Source organism: Filicampus tigris, chromosome 21, assembly GCF_054856515.1.
Source record: "Filicampus tigris isolate MCC_2025a chromosome 21, RoL_Ftig_1.0, whole genome shotgun sequence".
In the NCBI taxonomy this organism is placed as follows: Eukaryota; Metazoa; Chordata; class Actinopteri; order Syngnathiformes; family Syngnathidae; genus Filicampus; species Filicampus tigris.
In genome coordinates, this window is record NC_141237.1 from 8,551,068 (window position 1) to 8,570,812 (window position 19,745).

The 19,745-nt window shown below is 40.2% G+C and overlaps 1 protein-coding gene across 4 annotated transcripts in view; it reads right to left on the minus strand.

The window, feature by feature from the left end:
• Nucleotides 1-19,745, minus strand: part of LOC147127483 (partitioning defective 3 homolog) — a 271,216-nt gene that overhangs the window by 139,236 nt on the left and 112,235 nt on the right. For all 4 annotated transcript variants that reach the window (XR_015084282.1, XR_015084281.1, XM_086020897.1 and 1 more), the window contains exons 15-17: nucleotides 16,211-16,364; nucleotides 8,916-9,102; nucleotides 3,492-3,640 (exon numbers count right to left, since the gene is read on the minus strand). Coding sequence is in view for 2 of the 4 variants with exons in the window: in XM_086020897.1 (XP_085877023.1) it covers nucleotides 3,492-3,640; nucleotides 8,916-9,102; nucleotides 16,211-16,364 (490 nt within the window). In the remaining 2 variants the exon portion in view is untranslated. The remainder of the gene's footprint in view (nucleotides 1-3,491; nucleotides 3,641-8,915; nucleotides 9,103-16,210; nucleotides 16,365-19,745) is intronic.

The window sequence follows — 19,745 nt, forward strand, 5'->3', positions numbered from 1 at the left end:
TATTCGGCATCACGATCCACTTCACCATTGTTTCTCACAAGTCTGGAGAACGGCAGAGAGTAGCGGAGACACAAAGACGATGGAAAAGCAAGGAAAGGATAGAGAAAAAGAGAGAGTCTTTGCCTGAAGGCCACTGCCAGCTGCAACCTTCCTTTGTTTTCGTCAGAAAAATCCCAAGCTCTCAAGGGAGAGTTTGACGGACAGCTCTCTGTATGCCATTCTATTATGTGATTCCTATCTCCAGAGCCTATGCGCTGTGCTCCTCGATGCCCTCTTATTCAAAGCCATGAAAATACATATTCCCCCATTGCATACAGACAAGCGTTTGCCACTCCCCACACACCTGGAGGAGGAATGAAAATCATCACAATGAAACACACACAAAGAAATAATCTCAACAAATAGTGGGTGCACCTGAAATTGTGTCACGTCCAGAGGCAAAACTTGGACACTATTTTGTGTTCCTTAGGCATATTAAGTGCAGGGGCTCTTAATTGGAGAAGATCCATTGCTATTAAGCCTTAAAGGGGAGCCACAGCAAACTCCATGAATAAATCAGCAGCAGTTATTACAGGGACAGGAGCCCATACTATAATTAGAGCAGCTAAAACTATGCAACCCAGCTATTATCCACCATAGGCTCTTGCATGTAAAGATGTGTGTACAGACAGGGGCTCCATTACACATAATTTATTCAAAGAGCCAGGACGGTAAAAGGGTAATTATGGTAAAAATAGCCTCCAAGGTGGTCAGGGAAAGGCCAAGTCCAGGTAGCCCAAAGGAGGGAAGATATCCCTGGAGTCATTCGGGCTCGCACGTCTTTGGCAGTTGTAGATCATTAACATGACAGACGACGTCCTTCATACCCTCATCATGTGTCGTTAAAAATAATAAAAATTATAAAATATATACACATATACATATATATATATACACACACACACACGCACGCACGCAGTCCAACCTTGATCTTAAGTATTTATTTTAGCAAGACATTTTGGACAATGATACACTTCCACGTGTCGTATCGGCTCCTGTATGACGCTAAAAAACACACAGCAGACGACTCGTGCCCGAAATGGTATACTTGTTCAGCGCCTGTAGTTGATGGATGCTAAGCTTGTCCATTTTTTTCCCACCGTCACTGATTTGACTCACACTGTCAGTGACTTTTATCATTATGTTCGGTTTGGTTTAGATTCACATGGTATCCCTCAACTCTTGGAGTGCACTGAGTGAGGAGCTGGCAATTGCCCGTGGCTGATCTGGAGCTCCCAAAGATCACAAAAGCCTTTTATCTGATGAATGAGAAATGTGTCCTTTCTGTGTTAACTTGAGTGTGTCAATTCATTTTAGTAACAAGCCACAAACCACAGCTAAAATAGGCCTATAAATCCCTTTACAATTCCACCTGTTGCAAGTACTACTGACTCACCACTTAGCTACTAGTAGCCCTTCAAACCGGATATTTCCTTTGTAAGCACAACTGCATGTTCCAATATTAGCGGTCACCATTCAGCACTGTCCAACTACTTCGACCATTGTGCATAAGCCATAGGAAAAAGCCAACTGTGGTTTGTAATGAGTTGGTAATGGGAAAAGAGGGGGGGTCACTTGTGTAATCTCTTTTATCGACCCATGGAACCATAATGGCCCGTTGTAATAATTGAATAAAAGTCCTGGCACATATGCTTACCTCCACTGGTTCTTGCACTGCTGTTAATCTCATCAGCTACTGTTAAGGAACATAAATAGGTATGAGCGCTATCATGCAACATGCAAAGTAAAGGGAGAAGGGACTATAAAGTTCATGAAAAGAAGCTGTGTAATTTGAGAGTGGGGTTTTACAAGTAGAGGATATATAGTAGAGGAGCCTGTCAGTCATGAGGCTTACAAGGCACTGATATTCCCGCAAGATGAGGTACCTCACATATTTTTTTTCTTTCTTTGCCCAATCTCATTCTCCATCTAAATGGAACAGGAACATGGGGTGTCTGATCAATTTAGCATATTTCAACAATGAGGCTCTTCAAAGACAAGAAATCCATCTGCTGCTGTGATATAGTAGCACCTGGAATATGTTTTAAAGGAGAAAGATAAATCCCTACGGCCAGTGATGTGAGAGCTCGTCGTTGAGCATGTTAAGCATTTAGTCAAGGTAGCATGGAAGAAGAGAAGCCTTATTAATGAGTAAATGAACTTTGAAGAAAGTTCTCAATCTTCCATTTTTCAGATTACAGTACAAGTCACACTTTTGTATATAGTTTAGCTAGTCCTGCGACTTATACTCAGGTATATATTATAATTGGAGCTCTAAATCCCTGTTGTCTAATCATATTGAGTTTCTTTTTGGCGCATTATGGCCAGTGGCTAGAAGGTGGTGGTAATGCACCAAAAGCCAAAAAGAGAAGAATAAGAAGATTAAGAAGAAATAGTAGTATTAGTGCTGAGAACTAATGTGTGGCGTATCGCTAGTTTAGCATGCAGCTTTCTTACGATTTACAGCAACAAATAGCGCAATATGTGACCAGGATTATACCTTTATCCACAATGTGATACAGGACTCTACTTAAAGTAAGCCACTACAATAGTAGTTAGTATATACAGAGTCACTGATAGTGAAAAGGTGCACTCCGCTCACTTCCGTGAGGTCAGCGCAAGTTTGGTCACCTGTCGCTGCACTCCGTCAAGCAAAACATTTTTTCTTGTCATTAAGGTGAAAAATTCACATCACTTCCCACTGGGAAGTGACCTTTCCTTATGTGTCTGGTATTTGAATCATAAATCTGAAAATCAATCATTTTCAGAAAGTGAGTGCTTTTCGGGCTATAGCTCAAAACACAGTAGTTCAACTTCAGATCCGTTTCGTGCTGGAGAGTCACATATATTAATTGGGTGGTTTTTGGTATTGGAATATTTGTGAAGCCGGAGGCCGCTGATGTTAGAGAAAAGAAGGCCTGGACCCATTATTTTTCAAAAATGTGTGATTGGGTTGAGGTCAGGGCCTTTAAGTGCTTCCAAAGCAAATGCGTCCAACCGTGCATGTATGATATAATAATATTAGAAGTAAAATAGAAAAATGCATCAAGGCTTATTCAAAGATTGTCTGATAAATACAATAACTCAGTTCCTTTTCAGAACTAATCAAATATACAAGTAAATGCTGACATCACTTTGGGACAATCAAGAGGCTTTTTTGATACCGCCCTGAGATAAGACGTGCATTTGCAGCAATAAGCCATCTGAGTTCCCCCTTGTCCACTCCGCTCACTTCCTGTCCTCAGACAAATCAAATTATAGTTGCAACTGACCCTGAAAAAACCTAGAGGATGTCTTTATGCTAATTAGACATGTTGGTAAGAGGGTTTGTTTTTAACTCATGCAAACAAAACCCCACAAGTTCAAAAGTTTGCTCTTATTTGTCAATTCAAGGAATTCTGCATAAAAACTCACACCATTCATGTTTAGTATTAAACAAGCAAAGCATTTACCGAGATCCATGCTCTTGGACTTGCGTGACTTGATGATCTCCAACTGAGCAGCATTTTCATACTGCTTGGTGCGCTTTTCTGACATACTCTGGCGGGCAAAGCCCTCCCTTTGAAATGATCCATCCGGGTCCACATCGGTACTCAATGAGCTGCAACAGGTGAGAAAGTGAAGTTAGGTAAGTAGTGTTAAAGTGTGTGAAGGCAAGCTCATTTTAAAGCCACGATTGGGCAATAGAATCAGCATAATCAAATGACATCCAATACAGGAACTAAGGAAAAAAAATATTTTTCCTGATATAGCTGTGCACTTATGCATCACTGTAATAATTCCATAATCAACGTAATTTTAAACTATCTTTCTGACAGTCAATCAAAACTAAAGAGTATTATATTTTAAAAGTCAAAGTTTCAAATATAAGGTCAGTATACCTCTATAACACCACTCCCCCAGTATGTCTGAGGCAGGAACAGAGTCCAGGCTCCCATTACAATTTACCTTTGAGGCGCTCTATCTCTGTCTGGATCTTAATTGAAAATCGGAAGGGAGTGGGAGGCAGACTTTGGGTGAGGGGGCACTGGTATTTGCATTACAATTAGGGTGAACACCTTGCCATTCAAGTCGATAGATGTGGTCCTAATGAAGTCTTCGAAACGATGCAAGCATGAAAAGTGTTTTTCTTTTCCATCTTACAAACGAACACACAATAAAAACGACCAGACCGCAGATAGACCCGCTGGCACTTGTCTGCATGTAAACAACTGTGATTTGGTTTGTCGAGCTCATTCAACACCAGACGTGTTTCATGTGTCACCAAAAGGCCGGTGTTAATATGTCACTTTGCTGTCACCCATACTCGGGTATTCCCATGTATGCTGCCATAGAGGGGCCACGTCCCGCTGACGCAGGAAAGAGAGAAAGTGGAGCAGGAAGAAAGGAATGACAGAACAGATGTATTATTTATTCATTCATCATCACTCTCCTTTCCCCTCACATAACTCACAATATACAACACACTGTTGTTTTGTCTCAACAAGTGTATCTTTCTTGAACGAGACAGTTCGGACAGCAAAGAATCTATTTTTCACTTCACTCTAGCTGTTGTGATAAATGACTACACAGAGTGTCAAAACATAAACAAAAGTGGAAAGTAGCTTGGCATGTCCAGCGGGATACTTCAGCTGAAGTGAAATTGAATCTAAACTCATTTTGGGAGTTCTAAATACATATTGCGCCCGGGTGGTATGTTGAGTTTTTACATTATCAAGATATTTTCAATAAATATAGGATGACACAATCTGTTTATATGGGTGTGAGATTTATTTGAAATACTGAATTTGGTTACCCCACCATCCTCCCTGTGTGTTGGCACGCAAGCACAATCCAGGCTCACGAAGATGAAATGGTACTAAAAATGCCTTAGACAAAAGAAAATCTAAACATTCATGCAAGCGACTCCTATCAATGCTGACATGTTAACTAGTTCTTTCTTTCTACCAATTTATAGTCAGCTGATTCTTGGATGCTAAAAATATAGTTAAAAGGTAAAGTACCCTGTTTTCCAGAGCGGCTGTTTTGCAAGTTTAATTGCTACCTGAATTGTGTTAATTGGAATATGACGCAGTATATTTAAATCTATCCTGTAGTAATATATACAGTATACCTTCATTTAGAGAAAATATGTTTGACATTGTAAGAAAACGTGTCACATTAACACTTAAACTGGAGTATGAAAATGAGAATAATGTAGTATTTGCATGTTATTTATAGTTAAAAAAAAAAGGGAGTTTCCCTCAATCTTTTAAATACGGACATTGTTGGCATACCCTTTCATAAACTTGTATTATATTGCTGCAGTAACTAATCAAATACCGTACACCGTTATTGAACATTTGCCTCACTAGCTTCATATCAACGCTGCAAATTGCCAACCATATGATGTAGAGCAGAGCATATGTTGCTAGGGAATTAAAGTTGACATCGTAATTTAGTTGCAGTTGCAATTCCAGTCTTAGTGAATATACATTGAAACTGAAAGTCAATTAAATTCTTGCATCTTCACCTTTACCCAGAGCTTTACTAAAATGTAATGGCTTCTTCCTGCCACCCCTCAACAATGTTTCATAGTAATCGGTTTTATATAATTTATGCATCATCCTGCTAACTGTATCTGTCCCACTATTTATGATTTTTCAGTGACAAAATGACTGCTGTATATCATTTTAATAACACACACACAAACACCCACGCACACACACTATGTTGTACATACACTATACAAATTAGGTAATATTTTTCGCTGACGAGAGTTGCAATGTTTTTTCCTGAGTCCATCATTGCTGTCAATGCCTCTGGTCATTCCTCAAATTTGAGGCCGAACTCATATGGATGAAATGTTTCCTCATCTCTCCTTCTTCAAGCAGCGTTTAAAAGCAATTTCCAACATTCCAAGCAGATGCTTCCGTCCACGCTAAGCGTCCTGATGTCATCTAAAATTAACCAGTGCTGAGCATTGCTCACAGGCACTGCTTTGGAGTGCATTTTAAATCAACCTTTGCTGTCTCCATCTTCTCCTGGCAGGGAGTGAAATGTGGCAAAGCATCCCGGCAGTGGCATTAAAAACGCTAAAAGCTCTTCTTGTTTTTATAGTAACTCACTCTCTTCTCTTATTGGTCACATGAAGCGACCATCCACCAGGAAGGCCGGAGCCGAATTTTGAACCCCGAACCTCAGAACTCTGAGCCAAATGGACATACCACACCGCTCTATTTTCATTAGGGTCACATGTGAACCACAGTTTACCCCCGCTGACTTTAGGAAAGATGCAGGGGTACACCATGGAGTGGTCACCAGGCCACTGCAGTGATATAACTGTCTAACTCTTTAAAAAAAAAAAGTGAATTGATGGGGGTATCAAAACATCCCAGCCGCACACCTGTCATTTGTTGTATTCTCTTAAATGAGATAATAGTCACAGAGTGAGAGGAAAGACATAAACAAGTTTGATTATGAATTGGTTAGCGACAGTAATTCCTTAATTTCAAACTCCACACCTATCCGGTTGGAAATGTGCCAGACTCTGAATGTCACAGCAGACACTGAGCCCTGGTTTTGTGTCTCTGTCTGCAGTTTCACTTCAATTTACTCTTCATCTGCAGATTTAAACAGTAGCTAACAGACTATTCAGGCAAATTAAATTGTGAGTTTGTATGTTTGCGGTACAGCATTATTCATGCTGATATTCACGTGCAAAGGAGGTTACCGACATTGAGTACCCCGCATGGAGAGCCTTGTGAAACATATGCAAGGTGAGGAGAAAAGAGGGAGCATGTATGACATGCTTGTACCAAAGGCGCACCACAGAGACACAGTAAATATTCATGAAGCTAGAGGGGACCATTAGCATTTCAGGGAAAACACACACAGGCACATGTAATTCTTAGTTATACAGTATTCCTGATGGCCGAGTCTATTAGCAGATCAACTGAAGAAGCAGACTGTCTGCATTATTAGCCTGAAAGTTTGTTCATGTCTATATGGACCATTTCCACTTTATATGTTAATGTGCAATATTGTTTACCATCCAATGTGTATCTAAACACCTGTGAGACTGAGGGCATCTGTGCAACGGAGTGTGTGAGCAGGCGGGTATATACATACAGCTAGGTATGTGCGCATGTGTGCCTGTTTGCGTGTAAATCTGTAGCTTATGGACTTTACCTACTTTACCGTGATTGGTCGTTGTGAGCAGTTGTGATGTAATTTTCAGTCGACAGAAGACAATATGGCTGTCCCCAGGGATAGCTACAAACAAGTGGATTAACACTTATTCCACAAACGCAATATTTATCAGAATGCCCAGTTTCAACTAGTGGGCTTGCATAGAACAATTCTTGAAAAAAAAAATGTTTGCGTTGACTTTCGATAAAAACACATTTTAATGCACTGCCTAACACATTGCAGGGTCCTACATTCAGTGTCAATGATTATGTATTTAATACTGTATTTAAACCTTTAATAAAATATTACTTCTTTGTTACTCATTTACTTTTTTTGGCATAAAAAAAATAAAAAAATAAAAAATAAAAAAAATCTGTATAAAAACCTAACTGATTTTAACATTTGAGCTTTATATCTTGTTCAAGTCATCCCTTATTCAAGGATTTAACCTAACACTGAAAAAAATGTGCCCTGAGCTGTAAAAAGATCAATGATGATTAATCAGTTTAAATGGGTAAAACTCAAAATATTATGTGGATTTCATCACATTTAGTTATGAAATGTATACTGAGCCAGTCGGGCCAGCATCAGTTGAACTTCAAGTGGCCCAACACAGTCACATAGTGGCCACGGGCTACTGTCATTGTAGAACCGTGACATTGGGTCACAATGCCCTGTTTAATTTCTACATTTGCTTATAGAGGGAGCCGCTCTGGTTGTTCCCACAATCAGATATGAACATGAACACATTATTGGCTGGGGATGCCAAGAAAATGGGAAAGTAGGTCAATTTTTTATCTTTTGTCAGACTGATTCCTCTAAACAATGATTTATCTTGAATAGGGGCTGGGGTAGTTAAAAGCACCTGAAATGTGGGTTGTATCATTCACTAAAAAACCTGGATTAGAATGATTTTAGCAGCCAGTTGTGGCCTTGGCAAAGTGTGTCCCATGAGTAAAGACAGCTGCATAATATTGAGAAGGCCAGAGGTGAAAAAGTGCACAATACATATTCAAAACATATACGGGTCCTTGCTACACTGCCGGAAGAGCATAATTAAAAAAAAAAAAAGTTACAGTTTCAATACCAAGTAGTCTATCTTGGTGCTTACTTGGCATGCGAGTTAATACCGTGTGTGGGGGATGTTCTCCTTTTTAAGTGCAACCAGAACCACCATAAGTTCAGGAGGAGAATGCATTTGAGCAGCTGTGAGCATTTGAGTGAAAGGAAACGTGTGCTCGCCGTGTGTTCATGTATGTGACTTTGACGAGATGAATTATTCACCATCACCCTGGGCAGTGGTACAGAGCACACCTCTGCCCTGTGTGCAGGTCCGCAAGTCATGCTAAGTGTGCAGTTGGCACTGTGAGAGCAGGTACAGGCGGTGAGGAAGGTTGAGTGTGCTGTCGCCATATGGGATGTTCAATAATCCACTATGACAAACGTCCACCGCATGCAATGCTGAATAAATTTATCCATCAATAGATTAAGAGGAAAAGTGAGAAAAAAATAAAAAACACAAATACAAATACCCGTAAATGTCATCTGGCTACATTGGACCCTTCCCAAGCGGTTCATTATTAAGAGAAAAAGCCAATGATGTCATGACATTGACATTTCCCACTTAATTAAGGTGCAGTCAGACTGCTGTGATGTCATCCATCTTGCTCAATGCCAATCGGAGGAATTTTCCATCTGTTGCTTACCATTCATTCTGACTGGGCAGCTCATGCATCCATTGCACCGGGTTCTCTCCCACGAATCCTAAGTCATCGTGAGAGCTTGAAGATGATTGGTCCGAGAAGTGGGTGGGAAGCAGGGGTGGCCTGTCGTCTTCTATCAACACAATGTCATCCTGTGGCATGTTCACAGTGGGCGAGAGCTGGTATTTACCTACGGCAGAGGAGAAGAGGCAGAATGGCTCAAGTCAGCCAATCGACTTGACTCAAGAAACATTTTTTCAACTTTTTAAAATAAAATAAATTATTTCACTTCATTAAACTCTTATGAAACCATCACACCAAGTAGTGCTTTGCAAACCTCAATATGGGCAAAAACCTGAAACAAATATCCAAAGCAAAATCTCAATGTCACTTGAAGCCCGCCAAAAAATGAAAGTGTGAGTCATTGTAGCCGTTCTCCTTGAACATTCTCAGAGGACAAAGACATGGAGTAGAAGTGCTTTTCTGATTTGTATTCAGTCCTGCATGACCTTCTTTGTAGCAGACTTCTTTGAATTGCCCCTTTACATCTCCTCAGCAGTCAAAGTCAATAGGAAATGTGCCGCATTGGTTGACACTCAATAGCAAGTGTGGGAGAAGAAGGGTTGTTCAGTCCTAAGAGATGTCTCAATGAGGACGGAGGTGGAGGATTCTTTCTGCACGTTGATCAAGCCGCTGTCTCGGTAAAGGGCGGAAAAATACGTTTTCAAGTTTGAAGGCAAAGTCAAGAGCAAAGTTCAAGCACACATCTGATTACAATTAGACAAAGGCTTTTAGAAATGCTCAAACATTTGGTGCTGTGCCTATGTTTTCATTAACAGAGAAACATTTTGATGATTCAATGGCTGAGGAACAACTTTGTGTCGTTGAAAAGAGCAGAGAACAATATTTGCCCTGCCAAAACATCAAAATGATTCAAACAGGTATTTAATTTCACAAAGTGCCAACTAATGACAAATGCATACTGCGGAAGTAATTTTGAGCTGCAATTACTGCAGCCATGAGGTGTATAATTCAGTTTAGTTTGTTGCTGGAACAAAATAAATTAATAAAGGGAAAATAAAGATACAAAACAGCTGTGCAGAGGAAGCAACTGACTCACTGGCAAGTTCTACTCAAATTAACCTTTAACTCAAATGATAATAGAGTCTCATGGTATGTGATTAATTTGAATTTACACAAGGCACCATTGTTTTGTATAAAACATGTTTGTGAATGAAAACAACATAAGTGATTATTTTGGGAGGAATCAGGGGTGTTTAGATTTACCACCTATAAACACATAAACGAGTTAAAATGTCTGCCAACATTGTATAGGTGAAATGAAGGCAATTTCTCACTTGGGCGGCTTGACAGGGAACCCTAGGTAATTGAATTCATGGGCACTGTAAATCAGCATCAGTCACAAACTCCAGGCAAATGCTGAAACCGAGCTGTCTGGGTAAGTGGGTTCAGTTTTTCTGGACATTGATGATATACATACATACATCGATAACATAATGATGGTGGTGTTTGTCTGAAATGACAATGTCATGGTTCACATCTATCTGAATAAAGAATGTAGCTATTATATATGCAGCATAAAATAAACCAAGTGCTAATCAAAAAAGCATATTTTTGTATTTGGAGAAGTTTGAATACTCAGTTCATATGGCTGACCATACCATTCTTAGACCTATGAATATTCTGTGTGTGTATATATATATATATATATATATATATATATATATATATATATATATATATTATTCCATTAGTACTAATGTCTGAATACACATGGAGAATAGAAAAATTATTTAAAAATTATTTCATTTAAAAATGTAAAATCCAACATACAAGTATCGACAGAGGTGTATAATGAAGTGTTCCTCCTAATTAGCATCAGGCCTTTGTGAATGTATTGCCATCAATGTGGATTTATGAATACATTTTAAGAACGTAACTAGCCCTAAATCGTTTGGAAACCGAACAAAAACTATGAATGTACATTCTGCATTCATATTTATTTATATATTATTTGTGGTAAACACCAGTATGTCATTCACAGGGCAGCGAGACAGTTTGTTGAGTTTGGTGAGGCAGGACTTGTCATTTTAGAGCGTCACTAACAGGGCATGATGGCTCATGGCTCATGTAGTTCGAAAAGGCATTGTGACACTCAATGCAGGAAATAGTGATCACTTTTTTAATGTGATTTGTAGGCGAAAATGTGACTTATTAGCACTTTCAGTCATGTACTGAGGAACCAAGGTGCTAATGGGACACCTGAATCCACACGTGGCTTTCTGTCACAGACAGGCATTTCACTTTATTTTTTGCCATTCAAATGTTCAGACTCTGGAACTTTCAAAAGACAGAGACATAGGATATGTTCTTGTTCATTTTTACTGTCAATGGAACTCAAGTCAAGAGAGGAAGTCAGTTTTTCCAACTACAATGAAACACAAGCAGGCTTCAGGCCAGTTGTGGTCAGCTGCGTGGAAGCTATTTGGTGATATTGAAGCAGAAATGTTCTTCCTCCCTTTGGCAGCCGGCGCAGACACAGACAAATGTATTCCGTGGCCAGAGAGACCACCTGGTTACATCCATTCCAATGGATCAGCAATTCACTCTTCTTTTTCACTGCCTTCCAAGCAAGGTGCCACCCACTGAGACATTGAGCTCTAAGGTGAGAGGTCACGCTAATAGGATGGATCCATCTTCTTTCCTCCATCTGTATCCATACTTCTACTTTCTGCTCTCTGTTCTTATTATTCCCTTGTGGTTTATTCATCTAGGACGCTTTATGGCCAATTGATCAGAGTGATGGAAGGGTTATTTGTTAACCCATGCTGCCATAGCTATCACTCCTGTACATGTATCGGAATGGGTAATTTCACTATGCACTGGTGAAAAGTAATGCTCTGAGAGTTAGGCACAATATCCTGAAAGTGTTCCCTTATGTTCCACATGAACACAACAAAATGGCTCAGAAGTTAACAAAAGAAAACATTGAATTTAATGTTGTATTATTTTTCTATTCATGTAGAAAAACGTCAACCCTAATCTCTAATTGCACTGTGTGTTTTTAAAAACAAAACATAAAAGCACACTGAGATTGCAGATCTCTTTCATGGCATACATTTTATACACTCTTATCATATTAGCATTGTATTAATCTTGCTGTTGTAATTATAAAAATCTCTTGCACATTTTTACACTCACCCCTGAAGAACACAACCACACACAAATGCATTTTATTTAAATACCGTATTTAAAAGAGGAAAAAAATACAAATACTATTTGTGTTTTACTTGGCCTGCATATGGTGTGAACCAACCTCTATAGAAAGAGTTTAAATTGTGTCATTTAACCTTTTGAATGACATTTACTTTTAATATCAGCTCAAACTACCATAACCTTTTCAGACAAGCTGTATTAGTTTAAGAGGTGCCCACTATGCTCATATGGCCCAGGCATTTCTCTTTTCAAGTGTCATGTAATTTGTTCTAAACATAAAGGTAAGTATGGGATAATTCACCAAACACTACACAAACGACAATAGACTGTAGTTCCTAAACCTGACAGTGAGTGACTTGGGTGAGTTTGAACAATTAGTTAAAACTTTGAGTACCCAGTATATTTTATTCTAATAAGCACAAAGCACAGACATAGCTAGCACCAGTCCCTAGCTAACTAGTGGACTAGCTACTTGCAGTGTGGGACTTCTCACAAAAGAATCCCCCCATAGATGCCACAGACAGAGGTAATAGTGTTTGGGTTTGGGATCCGATCTCACAAGACAGATGCTAACACTTCGTGTTTGAGACATTTAATGTGGGAGGAAATAGAAAAAGTGAACATGCACACTACATCACAAGAAGATCTTTCCTGTTTGCGAACAGGATTTTCATTCATCTTTGCCACCTACAGCTCCCACTAGCCTCCCACACCCTGCCTCCTTTGGAAGCCTGGCCAAATGGTCACATTAACAGACAGTGTTGGATCGCGGGCTTCAATTTTCACCCCAGCATGTGGACTTGACACCCAGCAGCACTTTTCAGTCGCACAGAACGGAAGGTAAAGCCAGGTGTGATAACAACCCTTGCATCCTAGCCTGGCTGTCACTGTCACACTGTGCGCGCACTGGAAATTTCACTCCACTTCATAGGTCTTCTCCACAAACCCAATTTTGTTCTGTTTTCTCTGTAAGAAATAAAGTCATGTCCTTACACTCCCCAAAGGCAAAAGGGTGGGTGGTTAGAAAGAAAGAATAGAACTAAATTGTCAGAAACCCATTTAATTTGAGCCAGGAGTCGAGCAGAACATACTGCACTTCACCCCCTGCTAGTTATGGATTCAGCCTAGAGCCTTGTGCATGTGTGACGACAAAGCTGACAATATCACAGCACTGCATGGTTTACTGAAGAAAACGGGGAATTGGCTTGCTTCTGACTATTAATATCGAGATGTGTGTGCTTCATACACACACACACACACAACACAAAAATACACATGGAGAGTCTGAATGACAGGCTAAAACCGCTCAGCAAAGACCAAGGGTAAGTTACACTGCAATCAATAATGCCATCTGGCTCAAGGGTCATGCCAGACTGTTCTCATGTGAATTAAGTAGAATATTGTGTGAAAAGTAACCAACTTCAAGAGCTCTCCATGAATAATAAGTCAGAAAAAAAGAATGGTCACAGTTTAGGTGGAACAAGTAATCACAGTTTCCCTATGATTCTCTGTGGCAATCATGCACAAGTTGATTTAAACATTCTAGACTGCATGCGGCTACGTGGATGTGATCCAAAACTACCCAAGCAAGAGTGTCCAGCCTCTGTGATAATTTACCAGTTCTCCATATCGAGCTGTCAGTCAAGGCTCAGCTAGCGGCTGTGAGCATCATGACCTCGCAAAGCCACATCTCAACATCTGCCTTACCAACCACAACTGTCACATCTCACACATACTCAGCAATATGTGTCATATTGGTAGATAGAACAAAATATGTATATTTCTTAAAGATGGATTAGGAGCAAAGTGCAAAATCAACCAGTAGAGTGTATATAGTACCTCCCTTTTAGGCTGTATAATAAAAGGGGCGGGGATTTCCCTTAATGAATTTTAGTCGGAGACAAAAAAGCTATACTGTACCTTATTTTAAAGTTGTGAATATTGATCCAAATGATACACTCTAAAAACACTTGGGTCAAAAATAAGACAATTTGGATCAAAAATGGACCGATCCACAAATTGGGTCTATTTACCCAGGCTTCTTGTTTTTTTGGGTTTTTTTTGTACAAAGCAGGACAATTTTGGGGGGCTGTTTTGTACAGGTTTGCAGAAAACAACCCACAAAGAGTGAGTGAAAGCTGCCTGGTTGAATTGATGGCAACCTAAAAGAAATGATGCATTTCTGTGTTTTTAAAACTCAACTAGTGTCTCCCAAGCATATATTATAATGTCGGAGTAAAGAAGGCCTGTCATTGCCAGTCAGCACGGGTTAATGAGTGCAAGGCTCAGAGGCAGCCCAAAGACAGAAGAAAACAGATTGACATTTTTGCTCGCAGTATGAAAAGTTCCAGATCTAAGACGCCGCTGAGCTTCAGTTGTCATGAACTTTCCAGCTTCAAGACACACTCCTTCAAACTTTTCCACTTGACCCATTTGACTGCGAGTCTGCAGGATGAGATGAGTGTTGGGCACCCTTGAAGTCTCGACTGGAGAGAAAACTTTTTGCCCACAGAGTGCCCGCAGTTGCCTCTTTTGATCACAGCGGCATTCACACAAGCCTGTGTCAGAACAGCCAGTGGAATAAATATCTAAACTAAGAAGAAAACCCAATCAATGTGGATGTATTTTATTTATTTAACAGATGAAAGACCAGCTAAAAGAAGGGAGAAGGGGTGTCAAAGGTATGGCGTCAATGTCAGACCTATTGATCTGGAGGCTTAATTAACCATCAGAAGATTCTGTCTGACACAGTCTCTGATCTCCTATCATCAGTGGCAGAGTGGCACCACTCTGACTGAACTTGTGTGTGTGTGTGTGTGTGTGTGTGTGAGTGTGTGTGATAGGCGTACAAATGAGAAGGGTGGAAGGGAAAAAAGGTGAAGATCATTGACCGATGACAATGTCACCCCATTTGCTGTATGTAGCTGGCGAAAAGTAAAGTGCATCAAGAGGGGGCTCAAGCTGGAATGGGAAGGAAGTAATAACAGATGAAAGAAGGTGGGGGTATGCAAATTATAATGAACAATATGAAAAAGAAATAATGGAAAACATAACTTGAGGATGGTGAGGTTAGATGAAAAATGGCTTCATTCCATAAAAACAGCCTCGCTCAACCTGGGTTGTGTGCATGCACGCGAAAGGCACATCGATAGTGAGATGACAGCAGTGACTGGTGGTGGATTGAATTGCCAATTCCAATACACCCGAAGAGCTAAGATGTCAGCCAGTTGATGGCAGCTGGGCAGATTGGGAATTGGCTTGAGTGAAACCAGTCAGCAGTAAAGTGAACGCAGGGGAGATTAGCAATGACGCTAATCCCTTCGGGGCTTGAATGGTGAAAAGTATTGTGTACCTTTAGACGCAGGGCTATATTGTGTATAAGGTTGTGAAAGCACACTGGGAGATTTAATAGAAGCTAGCACAGAATTTCATGGATAAACTCTAAATATTTTAGAGAGGAAAGTGGCAAACACAAATTACCTAGTTTGATAGAACGTAATGTGCAAACGGTCTTTATTCTATCAAAAATACTTTTTTCCCCCAAAATGTTCTTGACAATAATATGTTCTATGCGCCTCCACTAGTCTAAATACGGCATTCTGATTAGTATTGCATTTGTGGAATATGAGTAAAGTCACAAACAAACAAAATCCACCTGTTTTATCCATCGCAGGGGGCGGCCATTTTGACACTTGCTGTCGACTGAAAACGACTTCACAGTTGCTTGGGGTTCGGGTAACAACCAATCACGGCTCACCTGTTTTCTGAAGCTGAGCCATGATTGGCTGTTTCCGAGCCGAGTTGGCGAAAATCAGTGGGCCGTGTCAGTCATTTGCAACATTTATCGAATTTTAGTGACGCTTAGAAATTAGCAACATTCGCACATATTCTTTTGAAAGTGTTTGCGAAAGACAGATGGCGACTATTCAGGACAGTATTAAGAAGACTCCTACTAGTGAATGCTTGCACAGAAATGCACAGAAACAGTGCTGAAAGCAAGCATAGAAAAACAATGAAATACATCATAGAAAAAAAAAGTATTTGATGTAACCATGACTTACCAATGCGTCCAACTGAATTTGATAGTGGTGTGGAGCTGTTGTTAAATCCCTCAATGCTTTCATACAGGGAGTGGGAGATCCGGCGCTCATGGTTATCCTTAAGGCTGGAAGCATTTGCACGATGGCCAGGCACAGAAGGGCTGCCAGGGACTTCCTATAGAACACAAGTACAGGAGAGTATGAAGCTTAGACAGTTGTACACTGACATTAAAACTCATCATCGTGTATGTAAAAAGATTGCTCATTTGACTGTGTGACAAAATGCTTTTCTCCAAAATCATGTTAGAGGGACCGATCTGCTGGTGTGAGTATTTTCTGGCTCAGCAGTGTGAAACGGTTCATGCAGTGAGCTGAGCTGGCCAGAAGCCGATAAAAACTCCATGGATTTCCCATGGGTCGATTGGCAGCTGTCTCAAACAATACATCCGAAACAAGTGATATTTGTCATGTGGACAATATGCAGGCCTGTTATTTACCACGATGTACAAGTCAGTGCACGTGCCAGTTTTGACAACTGAAGAATGATTTAACCTTAGGTTTGGGATGCATTGGTAGAGAAACTGTCTTCAACAGACTAGAGACATAGTTATTACAGTACCACGTTTCAATCAATGAAAAAAACACCCACTGTAAAGACACTCAGACAATGTTTTGTTACTTTTAGTATATAGTCCTGCTGCAGTTAATGCCAACTGGTCTAGTAAGGATCAGTTGATTGATTTCCAGTCAAGATGAAATACCACACAAAAGTGAAGTCAAATGTTTGGCATGGCCACAAAGCTTTTTAAACTGCAAAAAAAAAAAAACAATTGAAAAAAAGATCCCTGTATAGAATGTTTTTTTTACAGAGACCTTGCTGAAAGCCTGATACTCAAGATCAGTTTGACTCTATAACTCAAGCATGCTTTGAACCAGGAGTCTCCAGATAATACAGTATTGATGTCCATCATTTTTCTTCTGGCTTCCAGCCAAGACCGACAAGAGTAATGGAAACTGTGGCCGCGGAAAAACATGAGATCAAGAAAGGGAATCTTTGGCAAACACAGTGAAGAAAGTTGTGATTTGCATGATCTGGGGTTCCTCTAAATTATGAGTGCTGCCATGTTAAACTCTCACGGGAGTAGCACAACTTGGCTCGAGATTGGAGATGCGTACAAGCCAACTGGGACTTAGTGGATTTTTAATAAAAGGGAGTGGTTGGAGTAAGGTTGAAAAAGCAGCACTTTAGCTGAACAACATTGATGAAAGCAAAGAGAAACCAGCGGTGAGCTTGTGTGTGTCAAATGAATGCCTGGGTCAGCGCATATATAATATAATCACCAATGGGAGCGATCGTAAATATATGGCCTTAGATGGTTGAGACTCAGTCAGGTTCAAATTTGTAAAATGAAGATTTATTTGGCATGCTCGACACTCAATCAGTCAATCCCATCAGGTGGTAATTTGAAATGGAAAAAGTCGTAAACTAGGAGGCTCGTTGGAGACAACCAGCTGAGAATGAATAAACTTCACGAAGGCATCCATGCCACTGTTTCTATAAATTTGAGAATATTAGTAGGCATTTTCATTGCAAACAGACTTTGGAGTCACATTGTGCCCCCAAAAAAATAATAAAAATTAAAAAAAAATAAAAATAAAAATAAAAATAAAAATAAAAATATATATATATATATATATATATATATATTTTATATATATAAAAGTGTTCGTGTTCTGTGCACTGCCCCCACAAATACTGTTCTGTTGGGCCCAGGATGTCATGCTTTTCACCGGGCAATGATGCTGCTAGTATGAGTACACAGGGAGAGTTTCATGTACCTACGGCTTTCCTAGCCATAGTTAGCAATAAGAAAAAGAGTAAGAATAAGAATAAGGCCTTTATTGATACCACAGTGGGGAAATTTTCAGTGTTACAGCAGAAAACATAAAGGTCAGACAGGGATGGTGGCATAATGTAGCCATTAATGTATAACATTAACGGCAACGCACTGCCTGGAAGTGCACCCCCCAAAAAATATATTTTCTGTTGGGCCCAGGTTGTCATGCTTTTCACTGTGCAATGATGGTACTAGTTTGAGTACACAGGACGAGTTTCATGTAGCTACAGCTTTCCTAGCCAGAGTTAGCAAGGGGATGCTCTTCCGGGCAACGCACTGCCTGGAAGTCCATCCCCCCCACAAATTCTGTTCTCTTGGGCCCAGAATGTCCTGCTTTTAACTATGCAACGATGGTACTGGTATGAGTACACTGGGCGAGTTTCATGTACCTACGGCTTTCCTAGCCAGAGTTAGGTAGGGGGTGCTGTTTCCAGCAACGCACTGCCTGGAAGTGCACCCCTGATAAAACTTAATCACACTGACAATTTTTACCGACTTGGGAGAATTTACACCGAAAGTAGTGGTGATGTTCATGTAAAACCCTGAGACTGAATGCATTACTATGCCAGAGTAGTAATCAAACATTTAGGTCTGCTCCAAGAGGACGCCTTCAACGATTGCATTATTTAGCACAAGCATCAATTAGCCACAACTTCAGGCCCAGAGAGGTTGTTTGCAGAAAGTGGAATGTTTTTCACTTTATTTTGGGGCTACGGTGGCAGGTGGGGATGGTCAGTAAACACTATCATTAAAATATGGCATGTGAACAGCAGGGGTGTAGTGCATGGAGTTCCTTGTGGGATGACAGAACTTAGCTTTGTATGATGATTACAACCCTTTGAGTTGAAGGAGGTCCATTCAGGTACCTCATTAAAATCAAAAACTACCACACTGCTCAGTGAAAATCCCAAATAAATTGTTCTCGCCTCACCAGAATGCCAACCTTTCAATTGATCATCACCCTGACCTTAACCCCCACCCAATTAATAAGCAATCAGTTACACACAAGAAAGATCTGGATCATTTAATCAATCACGGTGCCGGTCTCTAGTATTTGCAGAGATTGTGGCGACCTAGTCAGAGAACACCAATTTTTACTGAAAAATAAAAGGAGAAATATGTAGGGGTGGTGCAGTTTGAGGGTATTACACTGCTGATGTAATCCCTAAATAACACAAAGTTGATCAAATACCTTTATTGTGTGTCTTTAAGCCTTTCTTCTAATCAGTTTTTGCTACCTCAGCAAGTGTTTAATCAGCCATAATCTAGTTGTTTTCTGAGTGGTTTAGAATATAGACTGAGCAGTAAGGAAGAAAACTGTGACTGTGCTTATTTCTAGTAAGATCCATCACATACTCGTATGTATGTGTGTATTGCCTGAATTTCTCTGGGACAATATTTGTCGTAAATGCACACTCATACACAAATTGCTCTGGCCTCTCTGTCAGCATCTCTCTGACCTTCGGTTTAAGCGAGGGGGAGGAAAGAAAGTGTCAACAGAGAGTCTTAAACTGTCACCTAAGGCTAATAATGTCAAGTCTGTTGCCATTTACTGGCCTTCTATCCGAGCATCAGCCTGTTGCCATAGCCCTAATCCAGTCACCTCTACCGTAATGCTGTAATTACCGACTTAAGATGCTGCATCTTGCCACAGGCAC